Source organism: Parasteatoda tepidariorum, chromosome 1 (genome assembly GCF_043381705.1).
Source record: "Parasteatoda tepidariorum isolate YZ-2023 chromosome 1, CAS_Ptep_4.0, whole genome shotgun sequence".
Classification (NCBI taxonomy): domain Eukaryota; kingdom Metazoa; phylum Arthropoda; class Arachnida; order Araneae; family Theridiidae; genus Parasteatoda; species Parasteatoda tepidariorum.
Window position 1 is genome coordinate 9,515,789 of NC_092204.1, and position 14,252 is coordinate 9,530,040.

The 14,252-nt window shown below is 30.7% G+C and overlaps 1 protein-coding gene across 3 annotated transcripts in view; it reads left to right on the plus strand.

Moving 5' to 3' along the window:
- Nucleotides 1-14,252, plus strand: part of LOC107453534 (cell adhesion molecule Dscam1) — a 139,220-nt gene that overhangs the window by 100,262 nt on the left and 24,706 nt on the right. For 2 of the 3 annotated variants that reach the window (XM_071185813.1, XM_071185867.1), the window contains exons 10-14: nt 5,864-6,148; nt 7,555-7,674; nt 9,696-9,869; nt 11,288-11,435; nt 13,415-13,563. In XM_071185813.1, the coding sequence (XP_071041914.1) occupies nt 5,864-6,148; nt 7,555-7,674; nt 9,696-9,869; nt 11,288-11,435; nt 13,415-13,563 (876 nt within the window). Of the gene's footprint in view, nt 1-4,756; nt 4,919-5,863; nt 6,149-7,554; nt 7,675-9,695; nt 9,870-11,287; nt 11,436-13,414; nt 13,564-14,252 lie in introns of all 3 variants that reach the window. The other variant, XM_043048070.2, reaches the window with a different exon arrangement.

A 14,252-nucleotide genomic window follows, 5' to 3' on the forward strand; every position in this document is an offset into this window, starting at 1 on the left:
CCTGCTAATAACATGTAGGACCACCTTTAGCCCTCAAAACTGCTAGCACCCGCCGTGGCATTGATTCCACAAGGTGCTGATAGGTAGTCTGAGGTATCTGGTACCAAGCTCTCACCAACTGGTCCTGCAATTCCCTCACATTGCGAGGGGGTAGCGTGGCAGCATGAGTTTGATTTTCCAAGTCGGACCACAAATGCTCTATTAGATTAAGGTCAGGTGAATTTGGGAGCCAAGACATGACTTGAAAGTCACTGGAATGTTCCTCGACGATTCGACCCTTATGACATGGTGCATTATCCTGTTGGTAAACACCATCCCCCGCAGGAAAAACTGCTGCCATGAATGGGTGAACCTGGTCTGGAACTATGTTCAAGTAGCTTACAGACGTCAGGGATTGTTCTATGAGGATTATGGGTCCTAATTTGCATATTTGCATCTCGACCTGCCCTAATGGCATACGAGTAGATACATAAAACATATATTAAATATACATAAACAACCAGAAATTATATCAACAACAATTATTTTAAAATCACAGATGTCAGTGGCAACAGCTCGACAGAAAAAGTACAACATCACAAGTAACAACACAAAAAGTACAACATCACAAGTAACAACACAAAAAATGTATAACATCAATGACATCTGCTAAAATCGAGCCATTATAGAATTAAAAGTGAAAGGTATTTGGGCCAACAAGCCCTTAAGACTTTGTGGTTAAAAATACGTCAAGACCCTTATTACTTTATAAGGTCAACAGACCCTTTTATTTAAAACAAACCGTGGCTCAAAAGTTAAAACCAAGCTGCACAAGATCATCCCAAAATTTCTCGACAATTGTGGTGTCTCTACAATACAAAACATATGATTGATCATTTATAAGATGAGCTAAAAGCTCAAACAAAATCGACATGGCCACGCAGGGCCAGTAGAGATGGTCAATCAAAACATCACCATTAATACATCGTACACTTAACACAGATGATCTAGCAGTTAAAATCAAAACCCAATACGGGCCCTCACACATTGAAAAAAATCAAAAGAATAATACATAAAAAATATAAAATCTCAAGAAGGAAAGATTAAAATAGTCCCAAAGTTTAAAAGTAACATTATGACATCACACATTAAAACAATGGAATAAATAGTTAAAATTATGACCCATAACCGGGCCAAGACATGATTAAAATCCCAATATTTAAAAATTTAAAATCAGAAAAAGGTTAAAAGCCCAGGAACAACCAACCACTAGTTGATCTCAAGGTCTAAATTTAGTAAATTTATAATAATAAATAATAAAATAGTAAAACATGATACGGTTGAGACACCCAAATTAGTGGTCGCGGATTCAGAATTATTATTAGACTTCCCCCAGAATATCCTCCAATGTTTTTTTAATGATGGATTTAATTATACCCCTGCAGGTCGAGCTTGAAAAGCATTGGACTTAATCTAAATTATGAAAATGTTTTCCACGGAGTGTTCGGAATCTTGGGCAATGCAAAATCAAGAGGTCAACATTTTGAAATTCACCACAATAATTGCATGCCGGGGATTTGTTAAAGAGTCTACTTTGATGGTCACCGAACACCCCATGGCCCGTTAAAAATAGGTTTAAATAGCAGTTCGCCTGCAGTATTATGTCTTGGGTCTTTTACGAATTTATAAGCCTGTCTACTTTTTTCAGAATCCTGCAGTCTTGTTTCCATCTCTTATTTGTATAATCTTTGACCATTATTTTAACTTGGGCGATGGTGCTCGGGGACTCAATAGTAATACTACCGAGACCGATGGCATCCTTTGCAACTCGATCCGCCTCCTCGTTGCCATCTATTCCTATGTGATGGGCCTTTACCAAATTGAGTTTGATATTGTTTTGCCAGAGTTCTTTGGTTTTTTCAACCAAAAGGGACACAGGTTTTGGATGATTTAAAGCTTGCAACGAGGAGAGCGAATCGGAGTATATTGTCGCATCGGGATAATTATTCTTCGCAAGCCAATTTAGGGCAGTTTTAATCGCCATCAGCTCGGCTTTATACACACTGCTGTTGTTGCTCATTCTGATGGAGGTCACCTCAATTGTTTTACCGTTAACCCTAACAGCAATGGTCCTAATGTGTTCTATGAAAACATTGTTGCAAAGGATGCCATCGAAACCATGAAAACGTAGGCGAGCCCATTGTTATAGATGGAGAGTGGTCATAATGTAATGGCTCTTCGGTGTATATATTTATCTATATACGGTGTGAAGAAAAAAAAGAAAAAAAATCAGTAAATCAGTAGTTATAAACACTACGAAGTCATATTAAAAAATGAAAAGCAGACACCGACACAATTAAGGAGCTTGGTGGAAGAACCAGGTAAGTAATCTTTTTAGGATCATTAATGAATCGGAGAAAATAACAATTTTTTTTTTTTTTTGGATTGCATCAATATGGGGTATGTTTAATGTAAAAGAACTGCTTTTGCCTAAACCACATCAGTTTCTAGTATGTTTGCATGTTTTTAATTTGAGATTAGGCAGTGGTAAATAAAGTAAGGAAAAGAATTACTATAAACTGTAAAGAAATAAATTCGTAATGCGTAGTAAATTGTAAACTATCTTCTAATGAATTGGTAATAAAATAATTCTGATACAACAATTGTTTTTTTGTTCTGAAAGTCCATAAAGGACTGAGTCTATAAAGGACCCACACAAACGTTCATTTTTTTATACATATAGACATACATAAGGTCTTTTTTTCTTCATAAAAAAGCGTTGTTTTTTTATGATATGCTGTATTTGTATGTATGCTATATTTGTGATATATTACAAGTTCATAGCGCTGAAAAAACTGTTAGCAATTCATTTACCCGTATATAGCCAAGACGGTGTGAAAACAGCACAAAATATAAATATGTAAATGTGTCAACATGTATAATTCAAAAATACACAGATAAATATTAAGAGGTACATGGTTATTGTACTTTGAAAGTAAATGTACCTATTATTAAGAGGCACATTAATGCAGAATGAGAGTTATGCTGTGCCATTAATTTTTGGAGGAATTGTGTACTTTTTTAAATTCAATGGAAAAATGTATAATTTTTAACCTCTGAAATCATAAGTACTCTTTAAGAATGCGGGTTTTAGTAACGAATGTGCTCGCGCCAAGCACGTCTAAATAAGTGAGGAAAATAATACCAACAGTTTAAACTGCAATAATGCATGATGCTAATCCTCTGAGAAAATTCGTTTTTTTATACACATCTCCCTCGAAATATTTAAAATTAAATATTCCTCGTATTTAAAATTATCTGTGTGCCAAATTATATCACAGTCAAAGGCATGTTTTAAAAGATTACGCGAGACACGAAGAAAAAAATTGATAAAAGTATAGTACTATAAATACATTTCTGATTAAAAAAATAAAAAAAAGCATACATCTGGTAATAAAAACTAAATATACGGTATTTAAGTCATATATTTGATGTTTTTTGTATTCATATAGTAAAGATTTACCGAATTCTTTGTTATGTTACAAGTCTTATTACCAGGCATTTAGTAATAGTTTCAATTCTGAAAAGTAAATTTAACTGAATAATTAGTTTTATGCCATGCTCTCATGATAAAATTTACCGAACCTTACCATATTTACCAAATTTTGACACACATTATAAAATAATATTTTACTGTTATTTTTTTCCAAAATCATTATCAAAGCACTTCTGTAGAAAATTATCACGCTTCTTGGTGTCCCCATAGAGCCAGAAACAAGGTAAATTTTACTATATTTTGGTAATTTTTTAAAGACTCTATCTGAGTTCGTAGACAGACATCTATTCATATATTAAACATATAGATAAAATACAGTAATAAACCTTAGCCTATCAGCTTCGAGAGGGATGACCCCATTTAAAATTAATCCCACTTCCCTGCCATATTCCTAATTATTTCCTACTTTATTCATTTTTTATTTAATTCATTTTATGCGTTTTTGGAGGAAAATGGCAGCCACCAATTTCAGTAATAGCAATTAATTTTCAATCAACAGTATGTGTTAACATCAGCGCAGCACTAACTTGTGTCCATCTTCATCTATGAAAGGTACGCCATCATAGAATCGAGTTAACATGTCATACATTTAAGTGAATTGGAATTGTATTTTTGCAGTGGTAGATACACTACAGTACACCCCCACCATAATTATATCCGTGATAGAATTCGATGAACGAATACCACTAGTTTATTCATTGCTGTTTTGTGAGAAGCCGGGAGAGCCGTATTAAGATCACCATTCTTTTTAAGTTCTGATAGTGAGGGCTATATTAATTTGACGGTCGAGATAGTTCGTGTGTTGCCATTAGCAGTCGAATGAATACGTTGTACGTTGTGTGTGATCGAAACTAAGTAGCAACATTACGAGAAGGTGGATAATGTTGCAGTCACAAGTAACACGCCAACTGTTCAGTGTAAACAATCCATCGAAGAAGGCGTTACTGTCAAGTTTGGCGTGTTCATATCGACGTGGGAGTTTCTGTCAAGGTAGGCATGTTCACATCACGTCCGGGTCACCAATGTGGGGCTCGAGTGTTTATCGGCAATGTCAACCTTCATCTATGAAAAGGTATTCCAACATGGAATCGAGTTAACATGTAATATATACCAGTGAACTGAAATTGTATTTTTGTAGCGGTAGATACGTTACACCCTCTGTAGCTAAATTTCAATACCCTATTAAAGTAACAATTTCTCAGCATTATATTTTTTTTGCAGATGGTGTTCGTCTACCTGATAACCATAGGCAGACTGTTTATCCAAACGGGACACTTCTTGTTCGACAGGTTGAAAGAATGGTCGACGAAGGTCGGTACACGTGCACCCTCAGAAACAAAGAAGGAGAAAGCGCAAAGGGAAGCGTTTATATTACTGTCAGAGGTAAACTAAAATTCATTAGTTACTGAAAGAAAAAAAATAAAACAAATCACCGAGGTCAATTTGCACCTGCTATTTACTTAGAGTTCTTTAAAATACACTTTCTAGCATGAATTTATTGTACAGTCCCTAAACAAAGTATTAGACGCACTATAAAAATCTATGCAAAATCTTAAATATCAGGTATACTATACAGCATTATTGTTTTCACGCAGCTGAAACCGGTTTACACTTTTTTACGTTCGTGTAACAATTGGTTAACATTGTATTGCAAAACATAAATACAAATAGGAAGTACATAAAAAATCTCCTGAATAAAAATCCATTACATGTATGTTTAAATATAAAAGTATTGCATACAAATACGTGCAAAACATGTGGTTATTTAAAAACTGCAGCGAATCTAATAATTTGATCTAATTACTATAGTATAATAGTATAACACCTGTTACAATAAATATTCTATATTTATATAATATATCGTCTCATTTATCTAATCGTCGAATGTATATTATATATCGTCTAATTTAACCACTTAATATACGAACGTAAACAAGTGCAAACCGGTTTCAGTCGCTTAAAGACAATAAAGCTGTATAGTATCACCTGATAATTATGAATTTTACATAGAATCTTGCAGTGCGTCTGATAATTTGGTCTAATTGTTATAATATACTAATATAATACGTGATATAATAAAAATTCTATATTTATATAATATATCGTCTATTTATCCAATTGTCAAATTTACATTATATATCGTCTAATTTAACTGATTGATACACCAACGTAAACACGTGAAAACTGGTTTCAGTGACGCAAAAGCAATAAAACTGTATAGTATCACCTGATAATTAACATTTTGCATAAGATCTTACAGTGCTTCTAATAATTTGGCCCCTTATTTACCTTAACAATACAAACCAAATTATTTTGATGTCATTGCAGTTCGTCCAGTTATAGAGCCCTTCAATCTCCCATCGTCCGTACAAATGGGTCAGAGACTGAGTATCAGTTGCACAGTCATCAAGGGTGATCCGCCCATCACCTTGAAATGGCTGAGGGACGAGGATATTCTCGAAAAGGATGGTGACATTAGAATCCATAACTTGGCGGATTACTCATCGACACTTCTGTTCGAATCGATCAAGCCAGAACACAGAGGGAACTACACCTGCGTTGCCAGCAACGAGGCGGGATCTGAACGCCACAGCGCAGCAATGGTAATTCATGGTATGCATGTTGCAACATAAAAATAATTGATACTTGAATAACATTTAACATTCATTTTATCATGAAAACTTTTTTGTCAAATGATATGGAAAATGATTCTTAAAATAATTGAAAACTATAAATCGTTTATTTATCTATATAGAATCTGATGGAGTAGAATTAATAGCCCCAAATTTGAAGTATGGAGATATTCGATTTAAGAATGCTATATTCTTCCAAAACTCACTGATCGACATCATCATCTAATTTTTTTGATGTTATAACTTAAATCACGCATGTTATAAAAATTGAAATTTCAGGACTTTTTATCAGTAAACTGGAAGAAAAAAATTATTTGAGTATTTAAAATAAAAATTTAATCATTATTTTGAAATATTACCTACATTTGAAGTTTATTTATTTGAAGTTTATTTTTTTTTAAATTAATATTTTAAGTTATTGAGTATGAGAAAAGTTCTATAATCTTATTTTCAAATATCTTATTTCCTAGCAATGACAAGACATGCTTGATGCAGCTGCAATTTTTTATAAAAAAGAATTTTTTTTTCAAGAATTACTAAATAATAAATGACAATTTGCTTAAAATAAAAGTTTAACTTTGACAGTTTAGTTTAACAGTTAGCTTTAACTCTGTACTTACATTTCCGCAGTCCGTTAAAATTGCTGACAGGATATTTTTTACTACAAGTTTAAGAGTTTATAATACTCCAATTCAGTACTAATTATTGAATCTTAAACTTTTTTTATTTTTCGTACTTCCAGTTTAGTTTTTCTGCGAACATCATTAATTTTAAGTCTCTAAGTCTATTTTATTTATATTTTTTTGTGTTGGGGCATTGGCCGAGCGGTCAACGTGCCTGACTGTGAAGCCAATGGTTGTGAGTTCGAATCCCGATCAGGGCATGGATGTTCTGTGTGTTGTTTTCTATTGTGTGAATGTCCCAACTTATAAACGGGTATCTGTGGCAGTGTGGCGTGGGTAATGTTGCTCGCCTCCGTGACTCAGGTTCACAGGTGTCCACCGGGTAACGTTAAATGCGCAACAGTTCCGGCATCTTCCGAGGTGAAAATCAACGCCGGCCATGGAAAAAAAAATTTTTTTTTGCACACCAAAACAAAATGTAAAGTAGAACAGTCAAAACAGCGGTTTCGATTTTTAATAAAGAAAAATAAAACATTTAAAAAAAAAGTTAATTATGATAGATTAATTATTATTTTTTTAAAAGTATTTTATCTCATTCATGAGTTTAACTTTTTCAAGCTATTTATTGCGGAGAAAATAGTGCATTATCTGCCATTTAAATCTCGGGACGATAGATTTCAGTATTTTCATGAGTTACATATCTTATATTCAAAAATATGCTCTTTATTATTTTTCCTGCTGATAATTTTTCCTTTCGTTCCAGTTCCTCCCCGTTGGAAAACGGAACCTAATGATGTTGACGTAATTAAGGGACGGAGCATTATGATCGATTGCGAAGCTGATGGTTTTCCCCCACCCCGACTCACCTGGAGAAAAGCAGCAGGTAGTTTGTTTTTTTTTCTCCTGAGATAATTTTCTCATTAAGAGGATGAACATGGTGATAAACAAATATGAAGTTTAAAAAAAATAATGTTAGAAAAAACGAATAACTTTGATTTTTANCAGATCAAGTATCCAGTGTAGCATTTTTATTCCATTTAAAAGTAATTTCTTTGCAAACTATTAATAAATATTCAATTAATTAAAAAAAAATTAATAGTGGTTCGTGTACTGAGGAAAAAAGCACTTTAAAAAGCGTAATGATAAGTATAGTTTAATGTGTTTCTGGTTTTAAGCTAACACCAAACAGCCCGGTAATTTTTTCCGAAGTGCTTTGATAATGGCTTTGGTAAAATAAAAATAATAAAATATGAATTTATTATAGATGATAAAATTTGGTAATTCTATCATGATACCTTACTTAGAGCATGGCATAAAAACCACTTATTCAGTTAAATTTACTTTTTTTTTTATTATATGTGTGGTAATAAGAATTTTGAAAACCAGACTTAACAGCAAACTGTTACATTTGAGCTAAAAAAATTAACAAATGAATGATTTATCTACCGTATATTTTGGTTATTAATACCATCGAAATCATTTTTACCAAAATTGTCACTACCACACAGAACGGTAATTTTAACAGAATATTTTTTCTGTGTATCATGCATTAATGGGTAATGAAGCAATTTTTTTTCTAGTTTTATTTCTTTTTGAAATGAAATTTTTATAAATATTCAGCTATTACATTACAGAATTTCTAACCTTTAGAAGTATTAAATTTCGAATTTAATGAACGAAAGAGGATTTTCTTAGGAAAAAAATACTTTCACATTTATATTATATATCAATACATTAATAGTAAGAATCTAAGTTCTATATAAAAAATGTTACTTATGTCTAGATGCAAAGAGAGTTTTTTCTTAAGTAGCTTTATAAAATTTAGATATAATCATTTAAGAAATGCATAAATTTTTTTATAGTTTAAATCCTTTTTGAATCATGAATTACATATAACCATTAAGATATTTCGATTCTATTCTATTTTATATAATATTCTGCACATTAATTTATTTCCATATGTTTCGATTTAATAAGATAATTGAATTTCATGTAAGTTGAAAGACCTAATGGAAAATTAAATTCAGTAATTAAAAATAGACATTGTTGTGTGATTAGATAACGACGTTTAATTATTTTATGTGAGTTAACTGGAAAAAAATAATTCGAAAAAGTTTGCACTCTCATTATATACATTTCATTTCAAAAACATAATTTCAATAAAAATAATATTTATTGAAAGATTTAACTGATAAATAATTCATGCATTAAAATTTTAACTTTAATCGTCAATTGTCACGTTAAAAGTAAGGTTTTAAATGCATACATGAATTATATTTTTTGGGTGCATTATATTTTTTAGAGCAATACAGAAAATAATATTTATTTTTTTGTTTTTATTAATGTTAGTTAAAAGCAAAAGAGAACAAGTTGCAGTACATTTTCTTTATTTAAAAATGTGCAGTGCGCAACACCAACCTTAATAACCTTTAAAGTAATGATTGGATCTTCACGTTCTTGGACTCAATCTTAATGGTTCGAGGGGATGTTCTTAAATATGATATTTTAAGTTTATTTAAAACTAGTCTGAAAACTTTTGAATCGTAAGTTATGCAATGTTCTTTATCATTTTAAAGAACATAATTTTACATGCGACAGTACAAAAAATACGCCTTTTTAGAAATTTGATTTCTCAGAAACTATTAGACCGATTTTACTCAAATTTTTGTATTTTCCCTTGTAAAATTCATTACGTATATACTTGGACTATTACTACATATATACTACATTCTTTAAAATGATGTAGAAGTGTATACTTCACAATTCAACACATATTTTTGCAAAAGGCACCTAAGATAAGATTGATTTATGTTTACATTTTTATCAATTATTTATCTTTTAAGTTTTAAAAAAATAAGTTTTAAAAAATTTGCTTGAACATTCACAAATCGCTTCTTTCACTAGGGAGTGTTCCCGAAAGCTATAAGCCAATCAGCAGTAGTTCTCATCTGCACGTGTTTGAAAATGGTACACTTACGATATTGGATGTTGGGGAACATGATGCTGGTTACTACCTGTGTCAGGCATCAAATGGAATCGGATCAGGTCTAAGCAAGGTTATCAGCCTTACCGTTCATGGTAACTCTTTTACCATTTTATGTATGCATTTACATAATACTTTGATTTACATATTTTATATTATAAACAATTTAGCTATGCAATCAACTTTCTTTTCTCACCAAACTCCAAAAAATGTAAGTATATATACAAAACTAAAAGAATAATCAAAAAGACAAAATAAAACATTAGTTTCTGTGTTTCTCGTTGCTAAGGGATACCGGACTGGCAGCGTTGAGTTGTAGCAGGCAATTCACCAGAGTCCCATATATTTATTAATATTACAATAAATATTATATTATTCGAAAAAATTATTTAACACTTCAACTTTAATGTACTTCAAACAATTTAATTTTAATATTTACATAAAACAAAAAATATAACAATAACTGATTTTGGTATGGTTAATGCAACTGATAAAAATCATAACATATCGTTAACAAATAAGTAATTGCAAAACGCTTATTAAGTATAATTGAAATAAAACGTTAATAATAAGTGAAATAAAAAATACTGGCTTTATTATTCGTTTGAAATAATTTAAATAGTAGCTATGAAAATTGCATGCTCTTCGTTTGTAATATGCATTGAAATCGATAAATAAGTGATAATAAAAGTAGGGGATAATAAAAATAACAGGTGGTAATAAAAATGATAGGTGATAATAAAAATAGGGAATAATAAATATAAGTGAATCGATAAATAAGTGAAAAGAGCTACTGATTCAATTATTCACTTGAAATAATTCAAATAGCAGCTATAAAAAGTGCATGCTCTTCGTTTGTAATATGCATTGAAATCGATAAATAGGTGATAATAAAATGAGGGGATAACAAATGTAGGGGATAATAAGTGTAGGGGATAATAAAAATAATAGGTGATAATAAAAAATAATAGGTGATAATGAAAATAGGTGATAATAAAAGTAAGTAAATCGATATACTATAAATGAAAGAAACTACTGCCTCAATTATGCGCTTGTAATAATTCAAATAGTGGCTATAAATAATGGATGCTCTTCGTTCGTAATATGTATAGAAATCGATAAATAGGTGATAATAAAAGTTGGGGATAATAAATGTAGGGGATAATAAAAATAATAGGTGATAACAAAAAATAATAAGTGATAATGAAAATAGGTGATAATAAAAGTAAGTAAATCGATATATAAGTGAAAGAAACTACTGCCTCAATTACGCGCTTGTAATAATTCAAATAGTGGCTATAAGTAAGGAATGCTCTTCGTTTGTAATATGTATAGAAATCGATAAATAGGTGATAATAAAAGTAGGGGATGATAAAAATAACAGGTGATAATAAAAAATAATAGGTGATATAATAAAAATAGGTGATAATAAAAGTAAGCAAATCGATAAATAAGTGATAATAGAGGTGATAATTCATAAGTTAAATTATATTGTAATAATTTTAAATTTTAGTTGCTGCTCACTTCACCAATAAATTTCATGCTGAAATCGTAAAAAAAGGACAAGAGGCCAAATTGTCTTGTCAAGCTTACGGAGAAAGACCACTTAACATTGCGTGGACGAAAGATAAACAAACTTTAAACACAAAGTCAATTACCAGGTAATTGGAACCCTTTATTTATACTAGTGATATGATTTTTTGTAGCACCAACTTAGAATTCTCTTCTAAAGTTCCCGAGAATCTCATTCTTTCCAGTTCTTTCAAATAATTTATTATTTCAAATAATTATTAATACAAAGGTGCCACTGTATGACGGAATCAGCTAATTCCAGTATAAAAATTCGCTATAGAGAAAATTTCGTTATACGGTACTTAGAAATTTTTGCAGTTTGGCGGAGATCTTTTTATTTATCATCACGTAAAATATGTGGCTTAGTGGAATGAAAGAAAATCTTTTTCTAGAATAACTACATGGCCAGAATATCGTTTATAAAGTAATAAGGCATGTAATTAGAATTACTAGTAAATCTTTTAAATTCAGTTTAAAAAAATTTATCCTAAGTAAAAAAAAACTAAACGTTTAGCTGCTTCAATTGACTATTCTTTGTTTCGATCACATATACGTTTGAATATTTCGCCAATGTTTATTTTGTAAATAAGAAAAGAACGGTACTATTTTTGTAGTGGGTCATTAATGGGGTAAACAATAAAAGCCTGAGGAATTGCAGATCGCTATTATAACAATTTAACTCTGCAGTGTATAATGTTACATGATGCAATATTAATAACCTATTGGTTTTGTTAGTGGGGGTTGTCGTTGTGTATTTGTCCCCATCAACAATTAGAAATCACTAAAAGTCACCTCTCAATATTTCAGAAAAAATGAAGTAAATTTTCGTGAATTGTTATCGATTTGAATTCCTTAACTATAAAAGTAAGAAATAAATAAAAAATTATCTTTTTGCCGGTATGCAGTACATTTAAGATTTTTTTTTCTCATGTGGGAAATTTCGAACAAAGGTCACAGTGTAATTTATTTTCGTTCCCCTTAAAAGCTGAACCTGGCGACACCCATGTAATAACCCATTGTTTTTTCCCAAAGTTTGTATTTGAGAAAAGATTTTTTTTTCTTTACAATACAGCAACAATAAAAATTTAGAAAAATCTTAAGATTTGTGACAAAATTAAAGGAGCAGCCTAAAAATAGTTTCGTTTTCTTCGATTCAAGATCCTGAAAGAGGGAACAATTTAGGTCTACCTCCTTGAATGCCCTTGGCTCGATAACAGCAAATGAAAAGAAGCCAAATTTCATTTTTATATTTAATAGAAGTGAGCTATAATTCTCCTTAATTGTGTAAATATTCGAAAACCAAACAAAAACATTTACCCTAAAACCGGTTCCTTTTATATTAAGAACGGTTTGGTAATTTTCAAATAATTTTGTAATTTTCAATAAATGGCAATCATGGACTTCAATGGTAAAAGTCGTAGCTAAGCCTTCTAAAATGACGGGGTGAGGTTTCGCCCTCTATTTCTCGCTCCCGTGATATTTCCGGGCTGGAATGTTCAGTAGTAACCTGCCAATAAGAATAAAACTAATTCATTTCTTTGACAAGGAAAAATTTTTTTCTCATTTTACACACTAGATGGCAGTACCAGGATATTTTTAAGGTAATTGTAGATAGCTAGTTTATTTTTACAAATACGTGTATTTGTGATGTGCATAAAAAACAGGCACTTTTATGACTATTTTCTTGATAATTAAGTTATTGTTAAAGGGTTAAATGAGTAAAGGTGCTGGAATTCCCTTTGCTTGTTCAGATTGTTCGAAACCACCCGCAATCTAGTTAGTAAAGAAATTAGTGAGATATAGCCTGCATATTTCATTTAACAATATTGCATAGAGCCCATTTTCCCCCCTAGAGACGAGTTTTTGGACATTTTTACCGGAAATAAATTTCCACGATCTATTTAAAACTATCGTCATGTTCGATGACATTTGATATAGTAGTTTTCCTTTCATGATAATTATGAACTTTATGAACTTTAATTATTACCACCCTGTATACTGTAAATAAAAATGATAATCCTTTATGTTATCTTTGGTTTTCTTTTATTATATTGCATTTTTATTAAAGGTATCGTCTAACAGAAACAGTCTTTTCGAATGGAAGCTTGTCGGAATTGTTGATAGATTTAGTAGACCGAGGGGATTCTGCTCTGTTTACATGTTTGGCTACGAATTCTTATGGAAAAGATGAAACAAATATACAACTAATAATTCAAGGTACTATAATCACTTTTTGGGCTGTTCTTGGGAGGTTTTTGTAGAACATAAATTGAAGCTTTTTGTTCGAAAGCGACTTGCTATTTTTATGACTAATAGGAGTTTGTATTATTCATACCTGTTAGGATGTTTTGTCCTTCTTAGCCGACGTCTTTCAAGCTAATATGATAAAAATTCCATTTAAGCTAATATGATAAAATTCCATTAAAGCTAATGTGATAAAATTCCATTTGAGCTAATATGATAAAAATTCCATTTAAGCTAATATGATAAAAAAATTCCATTTAAGCTAATATGATAAAATTCCATTTGAGCTAATATGATAAAAATTCCATTTAAGCTAATATGATAAAATTCCATTTAAGCTAATAGGATAAAAGTTTCATTTAAGCTAATATGATAAAATTCTATTTAAGCCAATAGGATAAAAAATCCATTTAAGCTAATATAATAAAAATTCCATTTAAGCTAATATGATAAAATTCCATTTGAGCTAATATGATGAAAATTCCATTTCAGCTAATATGATAAAATTCAATTTAATATTTTTTTAAATATTTAAGCTTTTTGACCATTTTAATGTTTATATAGTTCTTTTAAGTGAGATCGGATGCATAGTTTAAAAACATAGCTTGTGATTTTAGTATATTTAAACTGTGCTTTTTGTTTATTTATTTTCAGTTGACGAA